Source organism: Ranitomeya imitator, chromosome 1 (genome assembly GCF_032444005.1).
Source record: "Ranitomeya imitator isolate aRanImi1 chromosome 1, aRanImi1.pri, whole genome shotgun sequence".
Classification (NCBI taxonomy): Eukaryota; Metazoa; Chordata; class Amphibia; order Anura; family Dendrobatidae; genus Ranitomeya; species Ranitomeya imitator.
The window spans coordinates 1,115,218,751-1,115,238,818 of record NC_091282.1 but is presented as its reverse complement, the minus strand read 5'-3'; the positions used below and the strand labels follow the sequence as shown (position 1 = coordinate 1,115,238,818).

At 43.7% G+C, this 20,068-nt stretch overlaps 1 protein-coding gene across 2 annotated transcripts in view; it reads right to left on the bottom strand.

Moving 5' to 3' along the window:
* The window catches only part of MTUS1 (microtubule associated scaffold protein 1), a 106,259-nt gene that overhangs the window by 36,054 nt on the left and 50,137 nt on the right, over positions 1-20,068 (bottom strand). For both annotated transcript variants that reach the window (XM_069744395.1, XM_069744396.1), the window contains one exon: positions 19,744-19,952. In XM_069744395.1, coding sequence (XP_069600496.1) covers positions 19,744-19,952 — 209 coding nt within the window. The remainder of the gene's footprint in view (positions 1-19,743; positions 19,953-20,068) is intronic.

The window sequence follows — 20,068 nt, the reverse complement described above, 5'->3', positions numbered from 1 at the left end:
AGCTCTATAGGAAACACTGAACCGATATACATTTCTAGAATACCATTATTTATTCATACGACGTGTTCAGACACTAATGAAGGCTCCTAACCTCACCATTACTAGTCACGCTACAACTACAGACACGTACAATACACAGAGATTGAGATGATATTATACGGTCTGTTGGGGATATTCCAGCTTGGTCTCCAGTGGATGGGTTACAGGCAAATAAGTCCATCTACTCGCCATAATGATGCTAGTAAAGCTCAAGTGAGGTTATCTGGGAAATCTCAGGATGATTTAGGAGATTACTTTTAGGTGTAACTAATGCTGCATCTTAATGACTGCATGCGTATAAGATTACACCTAATGTAGCAGACAGCATTTCATGTCCATTTCACAACCATCACTGTTGTATAGCCTTCCTACAATCCTGAATGCGTGACCCACCTCTGCCAGTTTCGTACCAGTTCTGGTTTGTTGCAGATGAAATTAGAAAACACCGACTAGAGTGAATGGGGCAAGTCCTAGCTAGTCATCATGTATCACAGTCCAAGTACTTAATTGCCATGATGTACGGACTGGCAGCGGGTCTGCAGATCAGAATGCAACACAACACCCTCTGATATATGCTCTTGTGACTGTTGGGTTGGATGACTGAGCCAGTCCGTACATCGCGTTTCACAGAGGTATGAATTTGACCAAAGTGCTGGTACTGGATTGGCAAAGTTCAGTGTGAGTGAGCAGAATTTAGAGTCAGGACCTTTTTCAGAATTAATTTAATAGCCTGGAAAACTCTTAAATAGGAATTCATGGAGGTCGCCTAGACTTCCCAACAAAACATTCACCACAAAATTTTGACTCCTGAGCAGATTCAACATTGCTAGCTTTCGCATCAAAATGTGAATGGTGGCAGCGACACCATGCATGTGCCAGGGATCAGAAGATGTGATCAGGACAGTGGGGAGGACTCTAGTCATGTCCAGGGGTCATGATTGAATCTGAAGGTGCTTGATTATGGGTTAAGCGATGGCTACCAAATCTAGTCCTATCACATGGTGACGCACACTATAGTAGCAGCTTTGCAACATATTGGAATATTTGATTGCGACATCAATAAAATGGTCATCATTAAGCTTTAGACCTCGAAAGCTTGAAGATGGCGGTTTGGGAGTTTTGGGGACCGTTAATGTAGACTACAGTTTGCGTGATTGACTGCATGCTAGATGGGCCCATAATTACTATCTATTTGTGGAAGCTGAGAACATGAGAACATGTAACAGAAAACCAACTTGTAGCTACTTGTGATCAATGTGTTGCTTTGTCTTACATCAAACTTTGATCCACAGTTTATGTCACAAAAGTTGTGAAATGGTAACCACAGAACCATTATTAGGACAATTGATGTCCTGAAGCCATGTGTCAATCTCTGTTACTATGAGCTTTGATCTACATCTTCAATTCACAAAAAGTTGGAACTCTGTATAAAATCTCAGCCATATTTTATTCACAACATACACCTCTGGCAAAAATTAAGAGACCGCTGCACAATTTTATTAAAAAAAATAAAATAAAAAAAATCAGCTTCTCTATATGTCTGACAGCCATTCCATTCCAGTGTCAGTTGAATTCCAACCAGAATGCACCTCAGATCACCTCAGATCAGCTGAACCAAATCTTATTTAACAAAGGAAAGTATAAAAAACCCTGCTGTGGTGTTCACAATCCTCTTGCAATAGAACAAGCTGGATGGCAAAACAAAGTGCTAGTAATATCCCAAAAGTAATAGGAATTAAAAAATAACTTTTAACCATGCCAAAGGAGTTGAAAAAACTACCCTAAGTCTTGAGTGAGGAAAAGAAGGGCTCAATTCTGGCTTTACTGGTAGAGGGACACAGTAAGCGTCATGTTGCCTCCATCCTTAAAATTTCTAAGATGGCAGTCCAATACAACAAGGTCAAGCATCAGACATTGGGGACAACGAAGCTACAGACCAGCAGAGGGCGAAAAAGACAGACCGGGACGACGGTCATCTTATTCGAATATCAGCAACCGCAGGATGGCATCAAGTGACCTTCAAAAGGAATGGCAGCTGGGGTGAAGTGCACGGCAAGAACAGTTCATAACAGGCTCCTAGCGGCAGGACTCAAGTCATGTAAAGCTAGAAAAAAGCCTTATCAATGAGAAGCAAAGGAGAGCCAGGCTGAAGTTTGCCAAGGACCATAAGGATTGGATCACAGAGGACTGGAGTAACGTACTCTTCTCTGATGAGTAAGTTACAGCTTTGCCCAACACCTGGTCATCTAATGGTTAGACGGAGACCTGGAGAGGCGTACAAGCCACAGTGTCTTGCACTCACTGTGAAATTTGGTGGAGGATCGGTGATGATCTGGGGATGCTTCAGCAAGGCTGGAATTGGGCAGATTGTTCTCTGAATGAATCAAGCCGCATACAAGGTTATCCTGGGAAAACAGTTGATTCCTTCTGCTCAGGCAATGTTCCCCTACTCTGAGGACTGTTTTTTCCAGCAGGACAATGCGCCATGCCACACAGCTAGGCCAATCAAGGGGTTGATGAAAGCACTACATCAAATCCCTATCATGGCCAGCCCAATCTCCAAACCTGAACCCCACTGAAAACCTCTGGAATGTAATCAACAGGAAGATCTATAGTGACAAGCCATCAAATAAAGAAGAATTGCTTACATTTTTGTACAAGGAATGGCATAAGGTCACCCAAAAGCAGTGTGAAAGACTGGTGGAAATCATGTCAAGACGCATGAAAGCTGTGATTAAAAATCATGGTTATTCCACAAAAATATTGATTTCTGAACTTTTCCTGAGTTAAAACATTAGTATTGTTGTTTCTAAATGATTATGAACTTGTTTTTTTGCATTATTTGAGGCCTGCAAACAATGCATTTTTTTTTTTATTTTGACCATTTCTCATTTTCAGAAAATACAAAGTTTATTGCTTGGAAATTCGGAGCCATTGTTGTCAGTAGTTTAGAGAATAAAAGAACAATTTACATTTTATTCAAAAATATACCTATAAAGAGAAAAACTCCCACAAACTGAAAATTTTGCAGTGGTCTCTTAATTTTTACCAGAGCTGTAGATCACAGATCAGAAGGTGAACATTAGACATTTTACATTTCATTTGAAAAACTGAATCATTTAGAAATTGATGGCAGCAACATCTTAAAGTTAAGACAGGACCGTGTACCATTATGCAGCATCCCCTCTTTTTACAAGTGTCTTCCTCACTTCCTAGGCGCTTACCATTGCTGGAGTTTTGCATGGGAATGTTGTTACTTTCTTGTCCGACATAGGACTGTTTTGCAGCAAAAAACCCGAGTATCAGATTTTTCATTTTTTAATGCACGAAAGAGCAGTTGTCCAAAGTTTGGTGAACCTCCGATCAACTTTGCTTCCAAGAGACTCTGTCTCTGTAATCTTCCCATTTTATTCAGGCATACATTTATGCTGCATAGAGACCAGTAAGCAGTACTACAAAGTTAAAGATGAATACTAGAGATCAGGGGCGGATTATCAGAGGGTCAATATGGGCGGTAGCCCAGGGCCCAGTGGTGTGGGGGGGCACTGGGCTACTGCACAGATTGCCCGCCGTCATTTGTGTGCCCCCGACCCGGTGAGCAGAGAGGGGGATCGCATCGGGCCCCGTCTCATCTGCTCACTGGGCACCTTCCGGCGCTGCCTGCGGCGGTTTCCTATTGATGTGCGGGCGCGCCCGCACGTCAATAGTTAACAACAGCCGCCAGCCAATTGGAGGCTGGCAGCTGATGTCGGCCGCAGGCTCAGTGCACACGTCGCCGGCGTCTGAAGTCATTGTCAGTCGCCGGCGAGTGTGCGCTGCTGGAGGGAGCTCGCCGCTGGACGCTGCTGGAGGGAGCTCGCCGCTGGACGCTGCTGGAGGGAGCTCGCCGCTGGAGCGCACAGGTCAGGTGAGGAGACTCGTTTGTTTTTTTTTTTGCTTTGTTTTTTGATAACAGTTACGGTGGACACACTGGGGGCAATGCTGGAGACACTGTGGCAGATTGCTGGACACACTGGGGGTAATATGCTGGGGGTAATATGCTGGGGGTAATATGCTGGGGGCAATGCTGGACACACTGGGGCAGATTGCTGGAGGACACAGGGGGCAGATTGCTGGAGGACACACTGGGGGCAGATTGCTGGAGGACACACTGGGGGCAGATTGCTGGAGGACACACTGGGGGCAGATTGCTGGAGGACACACTGGGGGCAGATTGCTGGAGGACACACTGGGGGCAGATTGCTGGAGGACACACTGGGGGCAGATTGCTGGAGGACACACTGGGGGCAGATTGCTGGAGGACACACTGGGGCAATGCTGGAGGACACACTGGGGGTAATATCCTGGACACAATGAGGCAGATTGCTGGACACACTGGGGGCAATGCTGGAGACACTGGGGCAGATTGCTGGACACACTGGGGCAATGCTGGACACACTGGGGCAGATTGCTGAACACTGTCTGGGGCAATGCTGGACACACTGGGGCAGATTGCTGGACACACTGGGGGCAGGACTGGAGGCATGGACAGAATGTAGACACGGGGCATGATTGGAGACACGGAGCAGAATGAAAGACATGGGGCAGGATTGTATCATGGGGCAGGATGGAGACAGATGGGGCAGGATGTGGAGATCATATGGGGTAGAATGGATACTCATGAGGGCAGGATGCGAGAACATATGGCTGGAGCCAGGAATGAGATAAACGGGGCCAGGGTGGGGAATATTATTACCATAGGGTCTAATTAAGGGATATTATTACTGCAGTGATGTACCGTATATACTCGAGTATAAGCCGACCCGAGTATAAGCTGACCCCCCCTAATTTTGCCACAAAAAACTGGGAAAACCTATTGACTCGAGTATAAGCCTAGGGTGGAAATGCAGCATTTACCGGTGAATTTCAAAAACAAAAATAGATCATTATTTCCCCATAGCTGTGCCATATAGTGCTCTGCACTGTTCATATTGCCCCATAGCTGTGCCATACTGTGCTCTGCAGCGTTCATGTCTCCCATAGCTTTGCCCCATACTGTGCTCTGCTGCGTTCATGTCTCCCATAGCTCTGCCCCATACTGTGCTCTGCACCGTTCATGTCTCCCATAGCTCTGCCCCATACTGTGCTCTGCACCGTTCATGTCTCCCATAGCTCTGCCCCATATAGTGCTCTGCAGCGTTCATGTCTCCCATAGCTCTGCCCCATACTGTGCTCTGCACCATTCATGTCTCCCCATAGAGCTCCACATAAATCTGTGCCATGGCCGCTGCTGCTGCAATAAAAAAAAAACACACATACTCACCTCTCTTGATTGCAGCTCCCAGCGTCCGGTCCCGGCGTCTCTCCGCTCTGACTGATCAGGCAGAGGGCGCCGCGCACACTATATGCGTCATCGCGCCCTCTGACCTGAACAGTCAGAGCGCAGACGCCGGGAAGATGGAGCGACGCCCGGCGGCTGGAACGTGGACAGGTGAATATAACATACTCACCTAGTCCTGGCGATCCTCGCGCTGTCCCCTCCTGTCACAGCTGGTCTTCGGTGCCGCAGATTCTTTCTCTATCAGCGGTCACCGGCACCGCTGATTAGAGAAATGAATAGGCGGCTCCGCCCCTATGGGAGGTGGAGCCGCCTATTCATATCTCTAATGAACGGTCCCACGTGACCGCTGAAGACGGGAAGAAGCTGCAGCACAGAAGCCCGTGGGACGGCAGGGACAGCGCGAGTATCGCTGGGACTAGGTAAGTATTCCTCAGCGCCCTCTCCCCCTCACCCACCGACCACATCGCTACCGTGACTCGAGTATAAGCCGAGAGGGGCACTTTCAGCCCAAAAATTTGGGCTGAAAATCTCGGCTTATACTCGAGTATATACGGTATTTATTTTATTTTTTGAGTATACTGTTTTAAATGGGGGGCGGTCCTGTTACTGTGCAGAGTGATACTATATCGTCTTTTATTCTTCATGTGGTATAATGTAGAAGTTGTGAAAAATTAAGTAATGTGTTCTGCAAGCGGAGCTTGTGATAACTTATTTCCTGCAGAAACGAGTCCTGGCTGGAAGAAATGATGGAGGTCTGTGCTGGATGAAAGATGAAGGACTTCACCTAGAGACGTCACTGGTGAGTCAGTGTTACCTATACACCGACACTATACACTGTATACTATATACAGAGGTCCTGTGTACAATGTCACCAGTGATCACTGTATTACCTATACATTATATACAGAGCTCCTGTGTATAATACCACCAGTGATCTCTGTATTACCTCTACACAGACACTGCATAACAAGTACAGATCTCCTGTGAATATTGGCACTTATGGTGATAGTATTGTGTTTTTTTTTGTTTTGTTTTTTTATTACTGATCAGTATTGTAGCATTCAGTCACTATGTGGTGGTAATATGTGGTCTGGAAATGGTGTTGTGGTATTTGTCCCTTGTATGTGCCATTTGGTCACCAAGTGGTGGTAATACGGTATGTGGTCTTGACATGGTGCGGTGGTATTTGTTCCTTGTATGTGATATTATTGGTCAAAATATACCTAAATTGTATTGCAGATTTTAACAAATATTTAATAGGTTACAGTAGAGTAGGGCTCGGCCATTTTTCTGGAATAATCTGGTTCGGGTATATCATGACCCCGTCACATGACCGGGGGGGCCCACAGTGTCTGAACAGCCCGGGGCCCTGGCTACCCTTAATCCACCCCTTCTAGAGATAAAATTGTTACACATAGTGCAGGGCCTAAGGGTACGATAGAAATGATCCCTGCGCTATTTACTAGTAACAGGATCTCATCCTGAAACAGAGTATCTATAATGAAATGGTGGCAACACAAAAAGTAGCTGACAAAGCTCTACGTACATAGTAGATAACAAAACGGGAACAATTCAGTAAAAAACTTGGCCCATTCCACACAGACCTAGCCGCACACTTGGATTTATAAATTTTCTGAATGATTGGGACTTGATCATGAAGGTGGACACTGGTGCAGGTAGGGGGCTTTGGAAGTCCCGATTGCATAGGAGTCAGTATTTTAAAGTGCAAAGAATAAGGATTTAATTGGAATATCTTTGCCTGTTTTTACTGGAAAGCTCATTAGGGTTTATGAATATGTATAACACATTGTAGATCATCTCAAATTAAAGGCTGACAGCCTCTAAGCGAGGACGCCCGCATAAATGCCAGCATGCCATACCAGTGCATGTGTGAAGATGTCTAAACTTGAATGGTTTGCAGCCATTTACATTTTAAGTCATCTTCAAAAAGATTCAAGGTGACAAAAGTTGCTGTAATACGGCACAATGAAACACTTTAATGAGCAAACCCCGACTCGTATTAAGTGTCAATACTTGGCACGGAATACCAATACAGGGAGAATAAAAGTTACAGGTGGAAACAAGGGATGTCCTCCCCTGAAGCTTCACCAGCTGTTCTCACCAGGCCAATCACCAAGAACCTAGTTTTACTTTTTTTCCCCCTTTGTTCAATGCACTTTAAAAAGGGAACTAGTCAGCACATTATACAAATGAAGTAGTGGTATGGCTATACCTTTTTGCAGACATATGGGCAGCGACTAATAGAATAGTATTTAACAGAGAAATGCAAGATTCTACATCTGGGCAAGAAAAAATGAAAATTATATCTACAGAATGGGAGGAATAGTACGAAGCAACAGCACGTGTGAAAAAGACTTGGGTATACTACTAAATGACAGACTGCACATGAGTCAACAGTGTGATGCAGCAGCAAAAAAGGCAAACCGTTCTTGGATGTATTAAGAGAAGCATCGAGTCTAGATCACGTGAAGGAGTTATTCCCCTCTACAAAAAAAAAAATGTATATTTGATGGGAGAAATGTTGAACTAGATGGATCTAGGTTTTTTTTTATCCTATGTAACTGTGTAAAGATTGATTGTTTTAGAACTGCATGCCCAAATATGCGGTTTGTGGGGTTAATCATGTAGACAATTACACAATACCCCTTTTTCCCCATTCTTTAGTCTTTCCCAGTTCTCTACCTAAATCTTTCCTAATTATGTACTCCTGAATTGTACATTACACAGTCTGCTTATTTACTTGCACCCGCTTGTTTCTTTACCATAGTATAAATGGACTGTCCCTGCAGATTTATAATCCGTCCCATTTCATTTTCCATTTCAGATTTTCTCTGCAGCGAATGAGATTTATGTAACCCACAATGATGCTACAGTAATATGCAGCAAACTTCTTCCTGGAAAATATACTGTATTTACGGCTAGAAAAACTCTGCAAACACGGGACCTCCCTAAAAATGGAATTCAGAAGGCCCGCTGACTGGATCATGAATTGCAATGACCTGAACGGAGTTCAAAAGGAAAGGTTTTGGTTTTTGTTCCTGAATTTGCCCGCTTGTGCTGACGGCCACAGAAGCGTGTTGGCTAGGTTTTTGTGCCTATCTGAACCAACAGACAATCAGAAATGTAACTCCGTTCAGGTTACTGCAGTTCATGGACCCTTGGAAGTGTCAGTCTTAAGGTGATTCAGGCAGATCCCCAAAATGTATTTCAGAGAACGCAGTGTGAACAAGGTCTAACATTGTACTCTGTAGAACTGCTTCTAAACTATTAACAAGAGCAAGTGAGAGCATGTGAAATTCCCAATATTATAAGTCATGGACCTTCTACAGGGCACAAAGGCCATATCTGAAAGCTCAATAAACAGGATAAAGCAGATAACCTATCCGAAGAGATAAAATTTAAAAAATTCCTATAGGTTAACGGAATGACATGGGTATTATGCAGAGACCCTGAGAAAACAATGGGATGACAGCCGAGCTTACACAGGGCACCAGCCTGATAATGGCTTATCCGGAAGCGGAGTCCATTTGTGAGCAAAGTGTATGGAGCTTTTACTGCAGACATATTCCAATCCGAGAAGTACAAGGTAATGGCTGTGACAACCATAGACTGGGCTCATGCCGCAACTGTGCAGGCAACCAATTCACTCCCTTGTATCCAGCTATAGACGCTTGCTGTAAATTAATGAAATCTATAGATTTTATTGATAATTGCGACCCTCGTAATTGAAATCTGCCATGCTATAAATGTGCGTCAGTCAAATAAGACAGTAGTATTGACCTATGAAGCAGCACCAGAAAGACTCCAATCAATGGTATGAAGGATTCACATTTCTTGTACAATTATTTCCAATAAACATAACTTTCAAAAAATGATTTTCCAAAAACAATCTATAAAGATGGACTAAATACCAATTTTATAATTACAACCCAGAAAAATCGATACTCTGCACAGCTTCAACGCTCACACTTTATGTGAGCTACCGGTATATCAGATTAAGACATTCTTCTGCACATACCGTACTTACAATACTTTCGACTCCTTACTATTTGCCAAACCAGGGTGGGTTTCTTAGGCTATTGCTTTGCTCAATAATAAATTATGGGAACTTATAAACAACCCATTACTTTTTTCCATAATTTTTTTCAGTGCAGATTCAAGAAATGTTTCTCATAGTAATGTCAACTTTTTCAGATGCCTCTATCAAAATCTAAGGTGTAAAGTTTCAACTTGGAAAGAACCATGTTAGCATAAGAAAACTTTTAGGCCATGCAGTGCTCCGCTATTAACTGAAATATGCAAAAAGTCTTTTCGATGAGGAAGATTACAGGAACTTTGATGCCACATATTGGGATTATTTATTTATCAGACAAACGCTCTGTGGGAAGATCGCTCTTGTACAAGACTAGATAGGCCCACCAGTGTCTACTCCGCCATTATCTTGATAGTATCAAGACATTGGGTTGCTAATCTTCCTCTTCACCTGGTTCCTTCTATTCTTCCAACCACTATTTCCTTCGCCAGCGATCGCAGTCTTCCTTGGGTTGAGTAGCCGTCCCATGTTCGAGCTTTCTATCTTGACACTCTGTAATAAATCATTCTTTCCATGTACGCTTGTTGCCATCAATTTTGTATCGCCAGCATATTTAAGATTATTGAGGATTCTTTTTCTTCAAGTTCAGTCTTCCTAAAAATAGCTTCTCCATATAAATTGAAGAGAAATGGTGACAGGATGCAGCCATGTCTGACGCCTTGCTCTACTTTGCACCATGCCAAATCGCTGTGTTCCATTCAGACTGTTGATTTTTGGTCGATGTAAAGGTTCCTAATGAGACTGATCAGACGGTTTGGCACACCTACATCCTTCATGATGGACTAAAGTTTCTGGTGATTAACACAGTGGAAGGCAAAGTTGAAGCAAAAAAATCTCCATGTTTTCTTTGGCATACCAATCCTAAAAGTCAACATTGACCCTTTCTGAAGAGGCTTTTTTGCATATCAAATATAGATGAATGCACATATAGGACATGAGAACAGTGGGACTTGTGCACGCTCAGATAGGGTTTATTCACACATCAGCATTTTGCATCACTCTTTGTAGAACAAAACCAGGAGTGGAACTTGCAGAAAAAAACTGATCAATAATATTGGTGTGCGAATAAAGCCTTAGGCTAAGCATGTGTGTTCTCAACAGGTAGAGGGGAATAAGCTGCTGCCAGACTCCTCTGGCGGGCTATGCACGGATATGAAAAGGATGAGACGTGATCAATCCAATATGCTTAACCCTTCTTTCCACCAACATCTGTAGAGAAGAGACCCCTAAACAAATAAGATGCCACAGTGAGTGGGATCACCTGAATCCAATATGTATGGGAACTTTTCCAGACATTTTACACTGAGCTGCCTCTAAGGCTACTTTCACACTAGCGTCAGTACGGGCCCGTCGCAGTGCGTCGGGCCGATGTACCGACACATGCAAAGCACAACGGGGGCAGCGGATGCAGTATTTTTAACGCATCCACTGCCTCATTGTAAGGTCCGGAGAGGAGGGGGCAGAGTTCCGGCCGCGCATGTGCGGTCTAAAATGGCGGACACGACGCACAAAAACCGTTACATGTAGCTTTTTTGTGCCGACGGTCCGCCAAAACACGACGGATGCGACGTGTGGCAATCTGTCGCAATGCGTCGCTAATGAAAGTCTATGGAGAAAAAAACGCATCCTGCGGGCAACTTTGCAGGTTGCGTTTTTTTCTCCAAAACGACGCATTGCGACGGAGGCCAAACGACGCTAGTGTGAAAGTAGCCTAAGACTATTTACACAGTTCTGCTCTGCCGATTACACAAGTGTTGAATACTCTCACTGTTCTAGGAAACTTAAAAAAAAAAGCACACCCATTAGTAAATACAACCAGATCACTTCTATGTCAGAGAAGCAGTAGTTGGTCAGTACAAAATATCATAAGCTAAAAGCCCCCATACATATTTGATGAAAATCAGCTGGACCCCCACATTTCGGAGGGCCGGCTATCAATCTAAAATACATGGGATGTCCCAACTTGCCCCAATGTCGGGTAATAGTAGGATTGAGCTGTTGGCTTTCAATGCCTGATCCTTTTGTTTTATAGGGCAGATGCCTTCTCCTGTCTCCCTTTTGGAAACACCTGAATGCTTGACCACACGGAACATTCATCTGTGTTGGGAGAGATATGGCCGCCTGCCAAACGAATATTCAGCCGACAGTCATTTCATGAGTATGGCCAGTGCTAGCAGGAGATTATTGCATCGGAACAGACATGATCTCACCATTAGCACTGGCCATCTGTGGACAATCATTTCCAACAGGTTCAGAAGAGAGTGGAGGCCAACACTAATCTCAATGTATTTATAACAAAATCCAACAAAAAAAAACCCAAAATGAGCGTGTACCCTGTAGTAAGTAAATAGTGTTACAAAAGTACCCCATGTTATTTCCATGTAATACTATTTTGATCAAAAAGCATAAAAGCCATCCCACAGCGACCAGGTGTACCCAATTGGGACCCTAAATTCAGATTTTCTTAGTCGTACGGTACAGTACTGACAGCCTCCAAGGTACAGTGTCCAGATACTACTTAGCGAGCTATAATAAGACCCTCGGTTGGCTTATGTTCAGTGCATCAGTTTTCACCAGAGATCAATTTGCTCATGTCGTACCCTGAGCTATCTAAAATTAGATCTATGAAAGCTACCGCTCAATCTGGTGTAATCTGTGTTCTAAGACGAAGAATAAAAAAACCCTTAAAAAACCCATCCAAACAGCCAGGCTATAAAACTATCAAAAACAAAACACAAATACAGCAATTAGTGCTCTCCTCAGGCCACTACACATACACAAGTGTTCATCAGAGAAATATCTCACAGTATGGTGTTCGGTTACGATTCACCATGCTCACTGAAGCCATTGGAAGCACATGGAATTCTTGGACTGACCAATATAGAAACCCTGGAGATCCGCAAAGCCTAGAGAAAGGGTGCTGGGAGGCCCCTCACCCAGCGTGCCAGTACGGGGACAGGGTGGAGAACGTCAGAAGGAGGAGTTTGCGACTATTCTTACTGTATTGTCTACGGTTTTGTTGATATCATTCACTGGGTCACTATTTCTTTGCCATGTCATTGCTATAGGTCTTACCTAGGACGGTAGCACCAAGAAAAATGTAGCAAAAATGTAAATTTATGGACAATATTCAGTGCTTTTTCACGTAGGTTATTGAATTATCCAAACTGTAAACCAAAGTTTTGGTGAAAATAAAAATGTATTCCAACAAAGATCTCAAAAAAATCACCACCGACAACTACCCATACTGTCATAGTCTTATAAAACCATCTACCTTTATTAACCCTAGCTAACGTACTTAATGTCAACTGGGCATGAAATTTCCTCAGTCACTGTCCTGGGTCATTGGACAACACTTCACTAGCAAGATCCTTCAATATCTGGGGATATCATTACTGATCGTCTCTGATTGAAGACCACACAATCCTAAGATGTCTTGCAGATATCACATTATCTTGGTAGTGAAAAATCTTTTGAACATTGTTCTGTCAGAAGAGCAGAGAGAAGTCAATGCCCAGGTGTCTGGTTTGGAAAACCCATTTTCAATATCGGAGTTGATATTGGGAAGGGTAGGGAGTGTTTGGCCACAGTAAAGACGGGACCGGACTTGCCATGTATTACAGAAGTAACCATTTTCTTTCATATATTAAAGATCTTTACTAACTACTAGTATTCAAAGTCAAACGAACCATGTACTGTGGAACTTTTTTTGTTTTCTTTTTAATTATTCTTGCATACATATAAATCCAAGTCACAGATACCCAGCCAATGACAGAGCTCAGTGATTTGTGACATCTACAATAACAGGGTTCTTAACCTCAGTGATTGTCTGCAGCGGTGATGTGCGCTGTAATCATTACGTCACCACTGCAAACTGTAAAATGCTGAATCAGAGGCGGAGGCGCAGCACTGCATCCGGAAGGCTTTATATACAGGTCCTTCTCAAAAAATTAGCATATAGTGTTAAATTTCATTATTTACCATAATGTAATGATTACAATTAAACTTTCATTTATTATAGATTCATTATCCACCAACTGAAATTTGTCAGGTCTTTTATTGTTTTAATACTGATGATTTTGGCATACAACTCCTGATAACCCAAAAAACCTGTCTCAATAAATTAGCATATTTCACCCATCCAATCAAATAAAAGTGTTTTTTAATAACAAACAAAAAAACCAACAAATAATAATGTTCAGTTATGCACTCAATACTTGGTCGGGAATCCTTTGGCAGAAATGACTGCTTCAATGCGGCGTGGCATGGAGGCAATCAGCCTGTGACACTGCTGAGATGTTATGGAGGCCCAGGATGCTTCAATAGCGGCCTTAAGCTCATCCAGAGTGTTGGGTCTTGCGTCTCTCAACTTTCTCTTCACAATATCCCACAGATTCTCTATGGGGTTCAGGTGAGGAGAGTTGGCAGGCCAATTAAGCACAGTAATACCATGGTCAGTAAACCATTTACCAGTGGTTTTGGCACTGTGAGCAGGTGCCAGGTCGTGCTGAAAAATGAAATCTTCATCTCCATAAAGCATTTCAGCCGATGGAAGCATGAAGTGCTCCAAAATCTCCTGATAGCTAGCTGCATTGACCCTGCCCTTGATGAAACACAGTGGACCAACACCAGCAGCTGACATGGCACCCCACACCATCACTGACTGTGGGTACTTGACACTGGACTTCAGGCATTTTGGCATTTCCTTCTCCCCAGTCTTCCTCCAGACTCTGGCACCTTGATTTCCGAATGACATGCAAAATTTGCTTTCATCAGAAAAAAGTACTTGGGACCACTTAGCAACAGTCCAGTGCTGCTTCTCTGTAGCCCAGGTCAGGCGCCTCTGCCGCTGTTTATGGTTCAAAAGTGGCTTTACCTGGGGAATGCGGCACCTGTAGCCCATTTCCTGCGCACGCCTGTGCACGGTGGCTCTGGATGTTTCCACACCAGACTCAGTCCACTGCTTCCTCAGGTTCCCCAAGGTCTGGAATCGGTCCTTCTCCACAATCTTCCTCAGGGTCCGGTCTCCTCTTCTCGTTGTACAGCGTTTTCTGCCACATTGTTTCCTTCCAACAGACTTACCATTGAGGTGCCTTGATACAGCACTCTGGGAACAGCCTATTTGTTGAGAAATTTCTTTCTGGGTCTTACCCTCTCGCTTGAGGGTGTCAATGATGGCCTTCTTGACATCTGTCAGGTCACTAGTCTTACCCATGATGGGGGTTTTGAGTAATGAACCAGGCAGGGAGTTTATAAAAGCCTCAGGTATCTTTTGCATGTGTTTAGAGTTAATTAGTTGATTCAGAAGATTAGGGTAATAGGTCGTTTAGAGAACCTTTTCTTGATATGCTAATTTATTGAGACAGGTTATTTGGGTTATCAGGAGTTGTATGCCAAAATCATCAGTATTAAAACAATAAAAGACCTGACAAATTTCAGTTGGTGGATAATGAATCTATAATAGATGAAAGTTTAATTGTAATCATTACATTATGGTAAATAATGAAATTTAACACTATATGCTAATTTTTTGAGAAGGACCTGTATGTGCAAGTCTTCGGGATAAGGACAAAAGCATTCCTAGACACCACATTTGGGCGAACCAGATCACAAACCGGCATGGGAACGGCACATACTTGTAGCACACGCCAAACAAATGTATGCACAGTATCAAACCACCATCACTAGCCTTTTCTCCATCTCCCATGCTGGCTGGACAGGACTCTCAAACGAAGGTGAGACCAAGGGAGGAATACGGCCTCCTGAAAGCCCCACTCCGTGGCACAGTATAGGGGGGGGTCGCATGGGAACACGGACCCAATTATTCTGTAATGATAATCTGAAATATATTGAATTCTTCATTAAGTGTATTTATTTCACTGTTTTTCTCTTTCAGTCAGAGATTTTTTTCTGTCAGTTTTCTGGTTACAGCTGGCTGATAGTGGGGCTATTTTACTGCTTGCTGATTGGCAGTTTGGAAAAAGGCGGGAAGATTATTCATTGCGGATTGGCAGTTTGGAAAAAGGCGGGAAGATTATTCATTGCTGATTGGCAGTTTGAAATAAGCGGGAAGAGTATTCTATTTTTAGTTTGAGATTCCTCTGTTTGCTCATTACAGCTACTGTGAAGAAAGAAGCTCCCACCCTCCCTCCCTATATTAAGTCATTTTCCTTTTGTCGTGGTTGTTTATTTGTGGGTAAAAATCGCCCTGTCTACGGGCGGATTGGTTCCGTAAAAAGTTAGAAAAAAGTTTGCTGGTTTTTTTGGTTTACTATTTATTTAAGTTATTCATGTAACCCTGAATAAACATCACGGGCATTGTTCTTGAGTGTCTGAGTCTTTATTTATTATGGGTTTTGTGTTACCATGCCCCTAGTACTTGGGTGCAAATCAATGGAAGCAGTTTATTTGTTTGGCATGCTTTTGTTTAGTAAAGGATAAGGCGAGAGACTAACACGGTTCCTGCATTCAAAAGGTCTACACATGATGATCGCACTCCGTTTTTTATGTACAGGTAGAATGATCGCTCATGGTGAGCAATGTACTTCTAAAGTGTCGAGACTATGGGTTAAACACCCACCAAGGCCGTGGAGTTTGCAGTGTACAGAGAACTCTCCAGGGAGAACAGATACCGAAATTCTCGGAATGGAGCTTTCAGGTGAGCCCCAATGGGGACAGCGATCATATTTAGCCTGCAGCAGAACATGTTGGGTTTTATAAAAACAATATAAAGTATGTACAAGTCTTCAGTATGTAACACTAATGGGTAGAGTAGCAGAATTTTATAATTCTCCACCGGGAACCGCGCACAAGTCACCCGATCACTACAGACAGCTGCTAAGTGTGCAGGCACCAAACAACAGAGTAAGCACGGGCCAGAACATTTATCTGCCTCCTCCCGGTTTCCAGTTTCCTCTGATACACTGCACCTCCACCCACTCAGACTTTCACACATGGTTTGTTGTGGCAACCAACACTGAAGGTTTATAGGAAGCTGTCCAAACAGATCAGCTAATCTACAAGACGGGCTAATAAACGAGAGAGTCCGCAAGTCACAGACCAACAACACGCCAACGTGTTCTGCCCCACATGGCGGAACAAAGGCGACTAACACCAGTGGGATCAGAAGAAATATTACAGAGAGGTTACAGTAACATGGGCTGAAAAGGCTCGAAAGGAAAGGACTACAGGAAAATAAAAATCTAACCGAAGAAAAAAAAACTCTGTATTCAGCAAAAATTGTGAAGTCAAAATTGCTGGTCAAAAAAATGGAAAAATTGTTAATGATAAACATTCTCCTAACCAATCAGAAGAGACAAGAGATCACGAGCCAACGATCCTTTATGGGAATGTGTCATTAGAAAAATTAATTATTGTTTAAAGTCAGGTTGTTCTGTCAAATGTGGTGAAAAGGTTTAGGCCAAGTTCACACTGGGCGATTTTGCATGATAATTTTCAGCTGCTTTTTACAGTACCAGCAAAGCCTATGAGATTTCAGATATCTCATGCATACACTTTTTGTCATCAGTATTTTGTGCTATGCATGCTTTTTTGGCGAGAGCATGTCACGTTCAGCGTTTTTCACCCATTGAATTGAATTGGTGAGTGAAAAAACAAAATGCATGAAAAAAAACGCACCAAAAGCACCAAAAACTGTTTTTGCTGCAAAAAAAAGCAGCAAAATTGCCCAGTGTGAACTTAGCCTAAATATATATAATTCTTACATTCTCCGACAATTTTTTTTTTTTTTTTTAAAGTTTCAATTTTTCTGCAGTCGGCTGAATCCAATATTGTATTCATTCTTCCTGTCTTCAGCAGTCTCATTATCAGCACAGGCAGGATAATAAGGAAAGGTGACCCCTTTAGTCAGTGGGTAGCACAGGAGCCTCCATTCACCACAGATGTTACAGATCACCTCCTCCCCCTTCCTTCACAATCACCTTAGCCTTACCCTAATCTGAGCATGCTCATCACATACTTCGATACAGCCAAGTGGGGACAAATAAAATTGCAAGTTTCAGATAAGGTCTGGTGGCCAGTGTGAAAAACTTCTGAATTTATTTTTAATACAGGCTGTGTTAGGGGGAAAAATATATCTAACAGAAAAACCTAATGTAAATAAAGATCTAATTTTCTGATGACCGATTACAAATCCTAATACATACCAGGAAGCCTTCTCCAAAAACACAGCGCCTCACCTGTGCACAGGCAGTGTGTGGTACTGCAGCTCAGTTATTCATGCTAATAGAACAGAGGCGCATTACTGGGTGCAAGCCATGAACAGGAGCAGCAAAAGGGATACTCTAAAGCAGGGGTGTAAAACCTGCATCCCAAGGGTCCACAATCACAACCTGTATGGACCCCAGAAATCTAACTCCTGTGTTCAGTAACTGAACAATGGGAACAGCTGCACTCGTTGCATGGTCATCTCAACTCATTCTGAAATGCTAAAGAGGGTACTCTGCGCCCCTTAGGCCTACAGAAATGAATCCCCCCACTTATTATATTCTGGCATATATACTGTGTCAAGATATACCTAGGATCAGAATACCCCGGGGAGCGCTACAATCACAGTATTTGGCACTCGGACCAAAAAAACATTGTGCCTCTCAGCTTAAGGCTATGTGCACACGTAGGAAAAGAGGTGCAGAATTTTCTGCACAAAATCCGCATCTCCTGGCAGAATCTGCAGCCGCGGATTTGCCGCGGTTTTTATGCGGATATTGTGCGGTTTTAATGCGGAATTGATGCAGATTTTCTGCGGTTTTTGCCACTGTGGATTTTTATCATGGAGGGGTGCAGAAACGCTGTAGATCCGCACAAAAGAAGTGACATGCACTTTTGAAATCCGCAGCAATTCCGCACTGATTTTTCCACACCATCTGCACAGCTTTTTTTTTATCCCATTGAATAACATTATACTGTACATCACAGTGCGGATCTGCAGCATTTCTGCGCGGAAAAATCCGCTGCGGATCCGCAGCAAATCCGCATCGTGCGCACATAGCCTTAGACAGAATAGAGAGCAGCTCTGCATAAGATGGACTCACTGGTGGACCTGGCCTGTCCACGCATTACATGATCGCCATTTACCTAAATGTCCGGCATCCAATAAAACATGTCTATCGCAGCAGCATGGTGATAACCGCAGACATTACAGGTCAGTGATGATCGCAGCAGCATGGTGATAACCGCAGACATTACAGGTCAGTGATGATCGCAGCAGCATGGTGATAACCGCAGACATTACAGGTCAGTGATGCTCACAGCAGCATGGTGATAACCGCAGACATTACTGGTTAGTGATGCTCACAGCAGCACGGTGATAACCGCAGACATTACAGGTTAGTGATGATCACAGCAGTATGGTGATAACCGCAGACATTACAGGTCAGTGATGCTCGCATCATGGTGATAACCGCAGACATTACAGGTCAGTGATGCTCGCAGCAGCATGGTGATAACCGCAGACATTACAGGTCAGTGATGCTCGCAGCAGCATGGTGATAACCGCAGACATTACAGGTCAGTGATGATCGCAGCAGCATGGTGATAACCGCAGACATTACAGGTCAGTGATGATCGCAGCAGCATGGTGATAACCGCAGACATTACAGGTCAGTGATGCTCACAGCAGCATGGTGATAACCGCAGACATTACTGGTTAGTGATGCTCACAGCAGCACGGTGATAACCGCAGACATTACAGGTTAGTGATGATCACAGCAGTATGGTGATAACCGCAGACATTACAGGTCAGTGATGCTCGCATCATGGTGATAACCGCAGACATTACAGGTCAGTGATGCTCGCAGCAGCATGGTGATAACCGCAGACATTACTGGTTAGTGATGCTCACAGCAGCATGGTGATAACTGCAGACATTACAGGTCAGTGATGCTCGCAGCAGCATGGTGATAACCGCAGACATTACAGGTCAGTGATGCTCACAGCAGCACGGTGATAACAGCAGACATTACAGGTTAGTGATGCTCACAGCAGCATGGTGATAACCGCAGACATTACAGGTCAGTGATGCTCGCAGCACGGTGATAACCGCAGACATTACAGGTCAGTGATGCTCACAGCAGCATGGTGATAACCGCAGACATTACAGGTCAGTGATGCCACATTCCGCGTAAAAAGGCTGGTGCCTACATGAGATCCCAATCATTTCAATGACCCCATTAATTTATCTCGGACACAACAGATATTCCCATAAGGCCCCTGTACCTGTACAAGTACTGACTAACCACGGCACCCAGCGTACCTGCTTGATCACATGCTGGATGACCACGGTGAGAGCCTCGAACCTTTGATTCCTGCTTGAGAGCAGGTTCTTCAGTTGCTGGATGATGCCGCTCTGTTCCTCACATATCGTCTTGCACTGGGCCAATTCATGAGCGTGTGTTTGGACAGGAGGGGTCTGCGCCTGGGTGACCGGTCCTCGGGGGCTCGGCTTCTGCTTGCCTTTGTCAACTGCAGACAGAAAACATTGTTACAGATGGAAACAACGGAGTCTCATCCATGCGGTGCTGTGATTGGGGTTAAACCTGTAGCGCATTGTTGTAGCTCTGAATGGCCACATACACCTT